The sequence below is a fragment of the Takifugu rubripes genome, chromosome 19 (assembly GCF_901000725.2).
Source record: "Takifugu rubripes chromosome 19, fTakRub1.2, whole genome shotgun sequence".
Classification (NCBI taxonomy): domain Eukaryota; kingdom Metazoa; phylum Chordata; class Actinopteri; order Tetraodontiformes; family Tetraodontidae; genus Takifugu; species Takifugu rubripes.
Genome location: NC_042303.1, coordinates 2009292 through 2022672, shown reverse-complemented (window position 1 = coordinate 2022672; position 13381 = coordinate 2009292). Strand labels below are relative to the sequence as shown.

General features: G+C 45.8%; 1 protein-coding gene across 3 annotated transcripts; it reads right to left on the bottom strand.

The window, feature by feature from the left end:
- Nucleotides 1-1455: 1455 nt before the first annotated feature.
- Nucleotides 1456-13080, bottom strand: rbl1 (retinoblastoma-like 1 (p107)). 3 transcript variants are annotated; one of them, XM_029826938.1, is made up of 22 exons: nucleotides 12798-13080; nucleotides 12251-12384; nucleotides 11940-12152; nucleotides 11416-11480; nucleotides 10499-10627; nucleotides 10085-10245; nucleotides 9929-9993; nucleotides 9705-9855; nucleotides 9419-9585; nucleotides 8576-8688; nucleotides 7564-7667; nucleotides 7021-7158; nucleotides 6784-6948; nucleotides 5981-6155; nucleotides 5679-5894; nucleotides 5424-5575; nucleotides 5167-5343; nucleotides 4704-4775; nucleotides 4538-4619; nucleotides 3206-3354; nucleotides 2954-3118; nucleotides 1456-2766 (listed from the first exon to the last, which is right to left on the bottom strand). In XM_029826938.1, exons 1-22 carry the CDS (start codon nucleotides 12957-12959, stop codon nucleotides 2575-2577), a joined length of 3147 nt encoding a protein of 1048 aa, XP_029682798.1. In that variant the 5' UTR covers nucleotides 12960-13080; the 3' UTR covers nucleotides 1456-2574. The 3 variants fall into 3 exon arrangements, with proteins under 3 accessions (XP_029682798.1, XP_011611856.2, XP_011611857.2); XM_011613554.2 differs by having other exon boundaries at nucleotides 11949-12152; XM_011613555.2 differs by lacking the exons at nucleotides 12251-12384; nucleotides 12798-13080 and having other exon boundaries at nucleotides 12053-12145.
- Between the last annotated feature and the right edge of the window lie 301 nt (nucleotides 13081-13381).

The window sequence follows — 13381 nt, the reverse complement described above, 5'->3', positions numbered from 1 at the left end:
TTTCAAAATGTTCCTTGCACATTCTGTTTTGACCTCGTTGCCCTTCCTCGGGCAGCCAGCGTCGGCTTAGCGTCAGGCCCTCCAGGACATCCGCTACACACTGCTTCTTCTCCATTCTGTTGTGCTGTTCAAACCTCTTCAAGTCGCTCTCTCTTGTCCTCTTCTAATAAGTTCATGCCAACAAGTTACAGACCTAAAGTTTCAGCATGAGAACTATAAACATAGCACAAGTCATTTTTAGAATGGCTGTAGCAAATTTGTCATCAGGCTTATTTATTTCCCAACAGATCAACAGCTTGACAGAGAAGGAAAGAATAGCTCAACCAGCAGTAGCCACAAATGATCAGGATAGTCGGGGATTTAAAATTTAAATCCTCTACTATCCATCTTTTAAATTTTAAATAGATGACTGGTTTCACAAGTCCCCCTTACACTTTTTTTTTTTTTTTTTACAAAGAATGCATCAAAACGTGCATATAAAGAATCAAACGAATAAGTACTTGGTGTTTATTTGCGTCATCCAAGGCAGTCTTCAATATTAACTAGCCAACATCCACTTAATATCCCCGCGTTTTGATCACCACATCCAAACGCCCGTATACAATATGATTTAGAACCAAGGACCACTATACATGATATATGTCATGTCACCGTTGACTCAAACTTTAGCTTCAGCCCCTTCCCATTGGTAAAGTGCTTGCTCCTCTCCCCTTTAGCGCTGGTCCACAACCTTCTCTTCCCGGGATTGTCGCTATCGGACGGGATACGGTAAAATCACAACCGCGCAACAACCGTCCGGCAGCTGGCGGGAAAGTTTGGCGCTTTAAGGGGTTGCGACGTCACGGAAAAACGGAAATAGTGGGTTCCACCGGCAGCACAATTTACTTAATATAATGTATTTCTGTATGTATTCTCTATGATCTATGTCTATTCTCTCCTCTCCTCTCTCTCTACCCAGCCGGCCATCAGCAGGAGGGTCCCCCTACATGAGCCTGGTCCTGCTCAAGGTTTCTTCCTGTTAAAGGGGAGTTTTTCCCGCCACTGTTGCTTGTCTGGGGTCAGGCCCTGGGATTCTGGAAAGCGCCTTGAAACAATTTTGATTGTAAAAGACGCTATATAAATAAAGATTGATTGAGCAGAGGTGAACAGAACCCAAACCCATGGCCAGTGACCGGCTCAAGCACTGACTGCTGCATGTGTCTGTGTGGGGAAACAGCATCATTCTGTTGGATCAGATTCAGCTGAAAACTGTGATTCTTGGGAGAATTTTGTGGTTTGTAAAAATGTGTCCTGCCTGGCGTTGTCGCCATGTATTTCTGAGTTTGTGAGATTGTTTGTAAGGTACGTCTGCAGCTATTTTCACTTCATCAGGAAATGAACAGGTTTGCTGGTGCTGTTGTTAAGGGTTAAGGCTCTGAAGCAGCACAGACCCCAGGTCAGATTCATGAGCCTCCATGAATTTAGTTTAGTCAGCTTTTATTTAAACCATGACAGCTAGCTTCCTTTGACCGAGCACACAGACATAAAGAAAAAGAATAAAATTTGAAAAGCATTTACAGTTAGAAACAGACAAACGGGTGCTAATCCTGAAGGGTCCGGACTAGAACCACAACCTGACACACCTTTGTATCACATCGGGACCAAATTCTGTCGTCATGACAATGATTGACTGATGTAAAACCTAAACAAGAACCATCTGAGATGATGGTGATCTACTAAAGCTCAAGAGATGATATGGTCCTGCTATGTAGGGACACACTACAGAATATATGTACAAATACATATGGGAACGTTCAACTTCTTCACAGTTTATAAGCAAGTCCTAAGGCAGCGTTGAGTCACTGACTGTGGTCATAAATGAGCAGAAAGCCTGTTATGACAGCACTATCCACCGCTTTAGCATTTATAAACACATGGGTCACTGAAAATCTTGTAAAAGTATCAAATCAAAACCTCCAGAACTACCAACTAAAAACGAGGCCACTGCTAATGTCGGGACCGGTTTGTCTTCCTGTTATCTGTAGATTCATTGAACAATAAAAGCAGGCCAGCTTTTAAATCCCTGATATCAGAAAGGACTGATGCTAATTCAGCAGTAACACAACACCAGATTGGGTTTGCACTTTCTGTACACCACATTTCTACAGCTCAATCAGTGGATTCATTTGTGTGTTTCTTTTGGTTTTAGAGGCCTGTTTGAATCAATATTTTGCGTTTTATACGCTGGCATAAAACATGGAACAATTTCAAACGCAGCTTGAGTATCACATATTGAGTCTTAACACTGGCACTAAACTGGCCAAACACATTTACACCAAATGACTAATTAAGTCATTCCAACATTAAAAAATCATGATTAGCGGTCGGATCGGTGTGTTACATATCCTGCAAATGCTCCACATTTTCTTTAAAAACATAAATAGAAACAGGCTAAAATGAGATCACTTGTGGTGTGTAAGGCCCGCTCTAGTGATCCACCCGGGTCAAAGCGTTCAGGCTAAACTACGCGGTTGTCCAGGAGGCCTCGGCTCAGCTCCCTGGGAGTGACAGTCCTCATCGGCTCAAGTTTGTGCATCAGTGGCTCTGGCGCTCAGACACAACATCCTGCAGGCGTTTCAGCAGCACATCTGGACTGCTGCTGCTCTGAGAACAAGCCCTCTTAGTGGGGGAGTACGAGGCTGACGACAGGACGTCCCCCTCAATGGTGAAGACCCTCTTTCTGCTCACGCAGCCTTGCTGGATGATGCGGTTGATGGCTGTTAACTCCTGATGGAGAGTAGAAATGGGTAACGGCTAATGCAGCAGAATGTGGTAGGCTGAGGTTACATTTGGCTATATTTGGATTAGTTGGGATGGTTAGAGTTGGGTTAGCAGCTGGGCAAGGCACCAGGTCTGCGGCTGTCCTCACAAAGATAGAATTTGTGTGTGTGTGTGTGTGTGAGGGAGATCTCACCTCTGATGGGCTGCTGTTGATCCTGTAGGAGTAAGAATTCACCGTGTGGCTCAGGGTGGAATTCTTGTGTGGGGACACGTACAGCGAGTGTCTCTGGGAAACCCGGCGAGGAGAAAGAGGCTGAGCTCTGACGGATGGGAAAGGAGAGAGAGGAGGAGCTCCGACCTGAGGGTCACAAACAGACAGAGAGGGTTGTTAGCGTGCCTGTGGTTATCATACGTCTCACCGGGTCACGTGACCTTGGATCCATACCTCACTGTCACTGACGGCGTAGCGCAGAGCGAAGTTTTTAACCTTCAAGACAAAGACGCTGTTGTAGAACTGGATGAGGTCGCCTCGTTCCTCCTCTCCTGGCTGGCTGACATTTGCGTCCCCGGAAGTCTGGCTCGTTTTTTCTGCAGCTGTTGGAACGCAGGGACCAAAACGTCAGCTTTTAAGTCACAAAAGACGTTGGGCACCGAAACCCTGAGCCCTCCATAAGCAACACTGGCAAAGAAAAGCTCCCTTTAAACAGGGAGAAACCTTGAGCAGGACCTGGCTCGTATGGGGGGAGAGACAGAGCAGGAGGGAAGGACAGAAAGAGAAGACACACGAGCAGATACGCGTGTAATTATTCTGGTTTGCTATCTGAAAGACAAAGAGGGGCACGTTTAACGGGTCTTTAAGTCTCTACACCTGTAGCATCAACCGCAGGAAGCATGATGACCTCCGGCCCCGCTGACCCGTTGTATAGTGTATTTTTGTGTGTGCCTCTCCTCTCCTCTCCTCTCCTCTCCTCTCCCTTCCCCTCCTCTCCCCTCCTCATTTCCTCTCCCCTCCCCTCTCCCCCTCCTTCTCCTCTCCTCCTCCTCTCCTCTCTTCTCTCCCCTCCTCTCCTCTCTCCTCTCCTCTCCTCTCCTCTCCTCTCCTCTCCTCTCCTCTCCTCTCCTCTCCTCTCCTCTCCTCTCCTCTCCTCTCCTCTCCTCTCCTCTCCTCTCCTCTCCTCTCCTCTCCTCTCCTCTCCTCTCCTCTCCTCTCCTCTCCTCTCCTCTCCTCTCCTCTCCTCTCCTCTCCTCTCCTCTCCTCTCCTCTCCTCTCTCTTTACCCAGCCGGCCATCAGCAGGAGGGTCCCCCTACATGAGCCTGGTCCTGCTCAAGGTTTCTTCCTGTTAAAGGGGAGTTTTTCCTTACCACTGTTGCTTGTCTGGGGTCAGGCCCTGGGATTCTGGAAAGCGCCTTGAAACAATTTTGATTGTAAAAGATGCTATATAAATAAAGATTGATTTGATTTAGTCCTTCCATAAATATGAACCCTCGTATATGTAAAACAGAGCACGTGTATTAGGTATTAGTACCAGTGTAAAGTTCTGTAGGTAGAAACGCTGAGGGAAACATAAACAGTGACATCATGACTGAAATAGTGTATTTCTATACACTGCGATTGGGATAATTTGGCAATAAAAACAGGCCCTTTAAATACTCGCAGCTATTCTAACAGAAATGTAAATGGTGAATTTACTGCAATAATAACAATTTCTTGTGCGTTTACAGTCCTTCCTGCAGCCACCATATTTACATGCTTCAAGGCGTCGTTTTAATACTCACAATCAGCAACCGAAGCAGGATCCACCTCCATGTTCTCTTCGGCCACACACTCTCGGTGACGCAGCAACACGTTGCGGTACACCTACACACACAAAAGGTCTTGATTTGGGCTTTTTTTTTTTTAAATGAAGAAGTAAATATACTCCAGAACAAGGGGGTGTCCTACGTGGCTGTGGGCCTGTGGTTGGCTGCGGTAACACTTCATGATGTCATGGAAAAAGTGGGTCTCTTTGGTGATCTGCAAGGACAGAAAGGGTTAAGCTAAACCTTTTCGAATTTCCAATGAGATTTCTTGATCTTTTGCAGCACCTAACATTGTAAAAATGGCTGATTTGAAGGGCCTCATCCAAGCAATCAGGCCTCCTCACGAGCTGCTTTCCTCTCCAGTTGTTTTGATGGAGCCGGTTATAAAAAGTCCTCCAGAATCTAATGCTCGGTAACGGTGCAATATTCCTCATTTAACAGAGGTTTTGCTGGGTTGCTACTTTCTTTGCTCACATTTGCTCAACTGCTGATGTTCAAATAAGCTTTTCCAGGTTTGTGAGGTTAATATATTAAAACACTGGCTTTTAAATCAGAGTTGTGGACACTGCTGACCAAATATGAAGCTAGCTAGTCTGTTTTCTCACCTTGGACATGATGTAAACACTGCACAGCAACAGCTGATCAAGGTGCCGGCCCCTCATCAGATCAGTGCAGTGGATGAGAGTGTGTTCGAAACACGTCCAGATCTTCCCCCGCAGGTCTGATGAGATGTCCAGCTTCCAGCACAGATCCCTCAGACGTACACTGGCCAGGTGATACACCTGCAAGCACAGACAGAGGGCTCGGGAAAAAGGCTTGGGCTGTAGTTTGTGGTCTTTACAGATGCTTGTGCGGCTCTTACCTTCCTGAAAAACAGAGCAAGTGACCCTGTGCGCCGCGGCCGACTTCCTGCCTGGGCATCGGGGGGAGCAGGGTCCAGGGCCATGGCAGGACCGAGCGAGGTGGTCAGCAGAAACTGAGCGTTGATGGTTCCAGAAGAATCGCATGGCTGAACTGGAGTTGGGAACATTGCACAGATAATGAGAAGGAAAGCAGGCTTTTTATATGCGAGGCCTACCTAAAGAGCAAAAAAAAACCCCAAAAGAATATTCTCTACTTTGAAGTGGGATGGTCAGAGCCGCCTGGGAGCCTGGAGTACTGATCTTCAGGGTGCTGCTCGGGCCAATCATCAGTCTTTTAGCTGGTGATATCAGGGTCAAACCATGAGGTACTCCTGGAGATGGGTGGTCATCACCAAAGAGACGCCGTTTAGCGCTGCCAGCTACTGGGGAGCTGTAGCGGTCATGAACTGACAACGGAGAAGGAGGCACGTCTGGGAAAGAAAGGAAGAAGCCCTTAGGACTGCGGCCACACACACCCAGGCAGCACCTTTGGTTGAACAGGGTGAAGAACGCCCACCTTTGCGTGTGCTACCCAGGCCTGACCTGAACTCCCTGATGCGGGGGTGGATGATGGGCGACAGGGTGACCAGAGGCAGAGGGGACTGACATCCGGCTGCTGCGCCAGGGGTGGAACCGGAACCGGAACCGGAACCAGGACCATGACCGGTGTCAAGACTGGAGGAGAAATTAACCTGAGAGAGATGAATGAAAAAACAAAAAATCAAAACAACTTCTACCAGAAAAAGGAAGTGAAAATATTGGTATCTTGTCTTTGATACAGCTGCCACTGGAGGACAATGCCATCTTTGGTCTTCCTGCTTTTTACCTTCCATGTTTTAACCCACATTTGGTCCAAAGGTCCACAACCATCGGGACCAGGGAGAGTCTCCACTACAGGGTATAATTATTTTGGCAGATCTAAACAAGTTTGACTTATTCAAGAATGATAAAAGAGAAGTATTGGGACGAAGAGGAATTCAACTGGAAAATGTGGCCAAAACTAGTGTGAAAACGAAAAGGCTCAGAAAACCTCTTCTGGGAGGTCAAACTGAGCAGAAGGATCTTGGTTAGAGAGGAGACCAAGAACCCGACTGTGACTCCGACTGAGGTTCCTGGCTACAAACAGGAGAAAAAATTAAAAAAAGACTCAAATGACCGGAGCCTGAACGTGCTGCCAAATGTGCTTCACCAACTACAGGATCTAAATGTCACTATAATATCAAGACTTTACCCAAGTCAACATTTAAGGCCTTTTGCTTATTCAAAATCCCTAAAAGCTTCCTGAAATCCCAGCCAACCCATGACGGTCGAGCGCCTTACCTCCTCCACGGTGGGAACCTGGCTGCCAGCAGCCTGCAGGGCGCTCCACAGGGCTGAGTCTGTGCTCCACGCTTGGCTCTCTAGAACCTGCTCCTCAATCTGGTTCAAATGCTTCACCATGTCACGCGACAAGCCCTCCTCCGAGCGGATAAACACCTCGATCACCTGCAAATTCACACTTACTATGGAGGTCTCACAGTTTGCTGACTGAGTGAATGCGAGACGGAGCACTTGGACCTTGAAAAAGTAGAAAGAAGCCAACTTGAAGATGTTGATGATCCAAGGAAAGGTTCTTTGGGAGCTGTAGGAGAACAAGACCACCTCCAGACAACAGGCCATCAGGGAGCAGTGGAAAATATCCTGTTCCAGTAAAATCTACCAAAACAGACAAAAGCTGCTTAATAACGTGAGAAAGTCGATATTAGCAGGACATAAACACAGCCACGCTTCACATAAATCAACTACAGCAAAGACTCAAACCTCCCTTTGATTCTACGATTACAATTAAAGCCGTTGACGTTGCCATTACTGGGCACGCAGCACACCTTCAGGGGTCTAGAGGACAGTATGCCTTGATGCGTCAGGGCTGGTTTGGTGGCAAAAGAGGCACCAATCATAATGATCCAATATTGAGCAGGCGGCTAAACGTTGTGCTTGGTGGATTTACAGCATTTGGAATCAAAGCCTTAGCATACAATGGCCGCCTTCACCATCATTCCTCAATGGATCATTTAAGCTCAAATGGACGATAATAATGAACGAGAACGCTCTCAAACTTACACTCATGTCTTTGCCATGCAGTCGTTTCATTTCCTGAACCATGACGTTCTCCAAAACCTTGTAGTAAAGGATCTCAGCCAGCTTCAGACGTTTCTCTGCAAAGTCTGAAACGACAACGCAAACGTGGCGAAACGTTGGCTGTAACCATTTTGATTCCCCCTCCCAAGCCTCCTCCTGCATTTGCCCAGCCGCCAGGAGCAGGACCCCCCATGAACCTGCTGCTGCATATTCAGGGTCAGTATTGGAGCATCGAACACATCGTGTATGGTAAAACTACGATAACTGTAAAAATAAGGGTGAACATGAAGATGCTGGAGTGTATTTCATGCTTAAACCTCGTGTGATTTTGACCTGTTTTCCACAACAGCAGTCTTCAAATCTTCCTGTGGGTCTCTTCTATGAACTCTGATCTTAAATCCTTTCCATGTGTTATCAACTGGAGTCAAGTCAGGTGACTGGCTGGGCCATGTCAGCAGCTTTATTTCCTTCCTCTGAACCCAACTGAGCTGTGTGTCTTGCTGAAAAACTCACCCTTCACCTTCAACATCCTGTTATCTGGCAGCTGGTTTCTATGTCTAAGTACATTTTTCCCATTCATCCTTCCTTACGTTATATAAAGTAAATCAGTGCTAGATGCTGAAAAATTCCCCAACCACATGGTGCTCCCTCCTCCAACCACAGCGTGCTTTGTCTGAGTCTCGTGTGGCGAGCCTGCATACAGGCCAGGCGGTTTAAAGCACCACTATTGTACTTGCCAATTCCACATTGTAGTGAAGCTCTCCACAAGGGGGCCCTTGGCTGTAGGACACTTCTGATCATTTTCTACTCAGAAATCCTAGCAGGACCTGTTCGCCACCTATTTTAGCTGTTATTTATGATTTAAAGCATCTCATGCAAAGGAAACCTTTTGGAGTGCTACAGGGGTCAATTCTGGGCCCACTGTTGTTTGTATGTTGGAGATCATATCACACACAATGTGTATTCTGTGTGTGTGTGTGGGGGGGGGTTGCACCTATATGAGAAGTAGGCATGTCTTCAGAGTCAAGAGCGTAATGCTCCTTGAAAATCTTCCCCAGTGTCTTCACCCTGGCCAATATGGACTCTGTGGGATCTCTGGAGCAAGACCTGGCAATATAGAAGTAAAAGATAAACTTTACATATTTATCAAACTACAGTTAACTGCACTCAGATGGTCCAGCCACCGCTCCGCTGGACCTACACGCCCAGTCTGTGTCAACGGTGACTTTGCTCGATAAGCAACTTCTCTGCAACCACCTTCACCGTTCCTGGTTTTGAAGGTCCTGTAAAAGTGCTTTGAGCACTTAAAGATGACAGGAAATGTGTATAATAAACAATAAATAACAATTCACTTAGCAATGAGTCCATTTTTGAAGCGAAAACTATAAAGAAAATACAATAAACCACAAACTGGAAAAACTGAGAATAGAAAGAACAAAAGAGTTATGTGTTGATTAATTAGCACGCTAGTAGAGCAACACTGAGAATGCAATAACTATATTTACTAATGCCCTTGCGCTTTAAAAAATAACTTGCATAGAACTATTTATTTGTATACTGTTCTGGTTTTAAGTCCTTCAATGGCCATTAGTGTTATTTAAAAAGTTACACACAGTCTACTTAAATGTGAAATGAATATAAAATGACAATTTCATGACACTGAACTGAAAAATCAAAGGGATTAAACTGGTAAATTGATTGAACGTAACAAACTAAATCCATTTAAGAGAAGCGTTCATGACTGGTAACCTGTTTCTGGTTGTGAATTGCCTCTAACCACATAACCACCATTGAATCGTGAACTACAAACAGTGTAATGCCGTTAAAAAATACTGACTTAAAGATCTGCATCAAATTTTCGCTGGGAGCCGTTCTCAAGCCGGCCACCATGCTCTGCAACCGGCTGACGCTTTGGGTTGCCAAGGAGATGGGCGTCCCCAGTACCTTGTTCTCTTTCAGGTAAGCATGTCCGGTCAGAGGCGTGGATGGAAGGAGAGAAGCGGGCTAAAAGAAATGTTAAAAACAGAGTGTTTTAACACACACAGATCAAACTAAATAGTGTTAAAACATTCAGAGTTGTTGGGACTACGTGCAGATAATGGAATCAGCACATCTTCTTTTACCTTCTCCACATTCTTTTGACAGGAAGACGAGTCCCGAACAGTCTTCCGCGGAGTTCCAATCTCCTCATCTGCGTCGGCTCCCAGAAACACACGCTCATCAAAATCTCCCACGGTCAGCACGTACTCTTCGTACTCCTTGTTTAAGGCTTTGCTGCGGGGAAAAAGACCTGGTGAAGACATTGACGCAACAGCCAGAGCACCCTGGCAGTCCCACGGGGCCTCACTTGTTTTCAATGAAGTTCTGTGGGTCCAACAGTTCGGTCAGGTGCTCCTCGTTACCTTTAAGGATCTGTTTAGGATTCACACATTTAAAGTTAGAGTTTAATGAGATGTGCTTGTAAATGGAGGTCCTTCTGAAACATAGGTGATGTGTTCAGTACCTGTTTCTCAAAGAGTTTTTGGATGTAGGGCTTGAAGTAATGCTGCTTAATGCCTTTGGCCTCTACGACCAGTCCGTCATGCAGCTCACATAACCTCTCCAACACACAGGGAGGCCTCTGGGGCGCAGTGCGGCCATCAGCATGGTACGCCGCTGGCAGTCCTACACACAGCACGCAGAACCCCCTGAGCTTCCAAAGCCTCCCAAAAATGTTTATTTGCCTCCGTCTCAGGTCATTTTGTGTGTGTGGTTTTAAAAATATATATATAGGCACGGCCACGATACAGTGGAACGTCTTTCTGGTTCAGTTACGTCCAGAACCAGAACCGAGCTAACATTCGACAACGCAAAGAGCGGAAAACCAACTGGATCATGCCCAGAATGTCTTCAGAAGCTCTCTGTGGAGTGGACCCACCTTTAAACGAGGAGTTGATGAGCTCCTTCCTGTTGGAGCAGAGCAGGGCGTTGCCAAACACCAGGTCCAGGCAGCAGAGCAACAGGTGGTATGAATTCACCAGATCATCCCCGATCATACAGAAGTTGCCTTTAATCACACAAACATCTTTTTATTTACCATCCATCTGGGGTGGGACGGCGCTACAATGTCTATCATTTATTAAAACTGCTTAATTAACAGTTTTGAATCATTTTGAGAAGCATGAAACCTTAATTCACACACAATAGTGGCCAAAATTCTTTCAAAACTTGGCATAGTTCAGAGGTTTCTGTTGTTTTTGTTAAATTGGCTGTTAAAATATTTGTATAATTATGACAGGTGTACCAGGCCAGATTAATGCCCAGTATAGTTTGCCCTTCCAGTTTGAAGTAATAAACGTCTCTGTATTCAAGGTTGTGGTCAAGATTTAAGTCGGTTACCTTAGCAGACAAAGCTGAAAGCCTAATAAATATTTGGAAAATTAAGAAATACCAGTTCATACCACAGAGAGTGAACTGGCCCAAGACCTAATATATAGGCTCTAATCTAGCATGGGCCACGTTAGCCCCAGCTATAGTGTGGACTGGGGGAACACGGCCTGGTATATCAGAACTACCTGCCTCAGAAGGAAACTGCTGAAAGACGAAAGATAATGGACTTAAAAAACAGAACTCAAACTGTTGACTGACTTTGAAGCGAGTTGGGAAAGAAAGGAAACATACTGACACACTGGCAAATGGATAACCGCTGCAAAAGGTGGACAAACCAAATATTAAATCTAAACTGAAGGACTTCTGGCATTCGTTGGGCTCAGAGCAACCATCTGCACAATGCCTGAACATTTCTGCCAGCTCTGTATGTCTGTATGTAAAAACCTTTTTTGCGTTTTTAAGTACCTTTAGCGTAGACAAAAAGAGTCCAGCAGAACTTAAACACATCAGTGATGTGACAGGGCAGGCGCCTGCAAGGCAAAACAGAGGGAATAACTTTAGTGAGGTGTGGACTGGGCTTTGCTTTCATTTGAAGAAATTAAATTTGTATTATATAACTGCTTGTTGACAAATGAAAAGCATGCGGCACATATACATAATTAGAAAAATATCAGTTCTTGTACAGTATGTTGCAGTGTTAATGCGTCAGTATTGGTGTGACAGTATGCTAAACATCTGTCGTGTCAAATCAACATTGGTTTTCTTACAACATCACTGTGGATGTGCTAGAGAGGAATAAAATGGCTTTATTTGGTTTACATCATTAACAATCTGGGAATGAAGAAAAAGCACATGTGAAATATGTTGTTAACACCTTACAAAAGTAGTATAACATCAAAGTCATCATTTTAGTGCTAGAGAGTGTATGAGTGTAAGGATGTGTGTGTGTGTGTGTGTGTGTGTGTGTGTGTGTGTGCACTTGCACACACATGCCATGCCTGTGTTTCCTGGTACGTGATTTACGTGGGGGTTCCTCTCCCTGAGGATTCTGAAACATGTCCACAAAAATGAGCTCAAACTTGCGGAAAATGACCATGGAGACCTCAAAGTTGCGTTCCAGCTGCTTCAATCGAAGTCTGAAGTTCTGGGAGAGATTTGACATATCTGCCCACTTCCTCATCTTGGAAAAGAACTGGATCAGGCTGAGAGAGATGGTTACGAGTGTGAGAGGAGCCCCCTAAATGCACAGTGCTGTAGTAAACAGAACAACAACTGAAAGTGACAGTCAACAGCGGCTGACCTGAGTTTAGAAGTGCGCAGGATCCTCGTCAGGGAGACGCAGTTCCCCTCCATCAGCCCTTTGCCGACGGTGGGCGTTGATCCTTTGCGACAGGCTGCATACAAGGAGCAGGCCAACCAGTGGACCACGTCCCCCTGCCAAGACCCAGCAACATCAGTCACCCCCAGCAGATGCTGAACAAGAACTATTGAACAATAAAAACAAGCCCCATAGTCTGTGCAAAACCTTTATCGACCCCAGGACTGGGCACCAAAACACTGGTACATGGATTTGTTTCATGGACACACAAGAACTGTTGTATTACAGCTGTAATGTCAGTGTATGACATAATAATATAGACGGGTGTGTGTGTATATATATCACAAATGTAAAAGCACGACCACCGTGTTTTTAATATCCTGCAGTTTGTTATTGAAGGAATATGTCCAACGTTTACAGCCTTTAGAGACACATTAGGGAGACAGATCGAGATCTCAGGAGCGGACAGAGACATGGGGACAGACAGAGAGACTTGGGTTTGGACGAGTGGACCCGGAACTAGCTTTACCTCTAAGGTGTGTGTAGCCCATATAGCAGTGAAGTTCTGCATGGCTTCGGTAGCCGTCTGCTCGTCCATGTTGAGCTCCTGGCACAACTTCTCCAAAACTGTCCGGACCGAACTCTCCTCCATCCTGCTCGACCCGGAGTCTAACGACTGCTCTTCCCGCATCGCTGCAAGTTTACGTTTGGCCAAAAACGTAAAGGAAAATGGCAAAACAACATCAATAATAGACACTGTAAACACCAACCCGGTGCTGAACCCTCCCCCACTGCCGCCACACTTCCGCCAACTACCCGTCCCACAATGCAACGGGTTGGCGCGAAAACGGCGGTCGGCATCGAAAGGAAATCAGCCTTTCAAAGTAAAGTCGTAAAAATACAGTGAAAGAGAGAAGTAAAAGCTCAGAAAACTACTAGTACTACTAGTTATTTTTTAATGACCTCTCTCTCTTTAATGACCTCTCTCTTTTAATGGGAGAGGAGAGGAGAGGAGAGGAGAGGAGAGGAGAGGAGAGGAGAGGAGAGGAGAGGAGAGGAGAGGAGAGGAGAGGAGAGGAGAGGAGAGGAGAGGAGAGGAGACACCTTGGGTCT

Excerpts from the sequence above, each read along its gene's own strand:
- rbl1 (XM_029826938.1), bottom strand. The coding sequence starts at position 12,959 with ATGCGGGAAGAGCAGTCGTTAGACTCCGGGTCGAGCAGGATGGAGGAG. Across the intron at positions 10,246-10,498 it reads CATCAACTCCTCGTTTAAAG|GACTGCCAGCGGCGTACCAT; the intron begins GTGGGTCCACTC and ends TGCTGTGTGTAG. Across the intron at positions 7,159-7,563 it reads TGCATGGCAAAGACATGAGT|ATTTTACTGGAACAGGATAT; the intron begins GTAAGTTTGAGA and ends CTGTTTTGGTAG.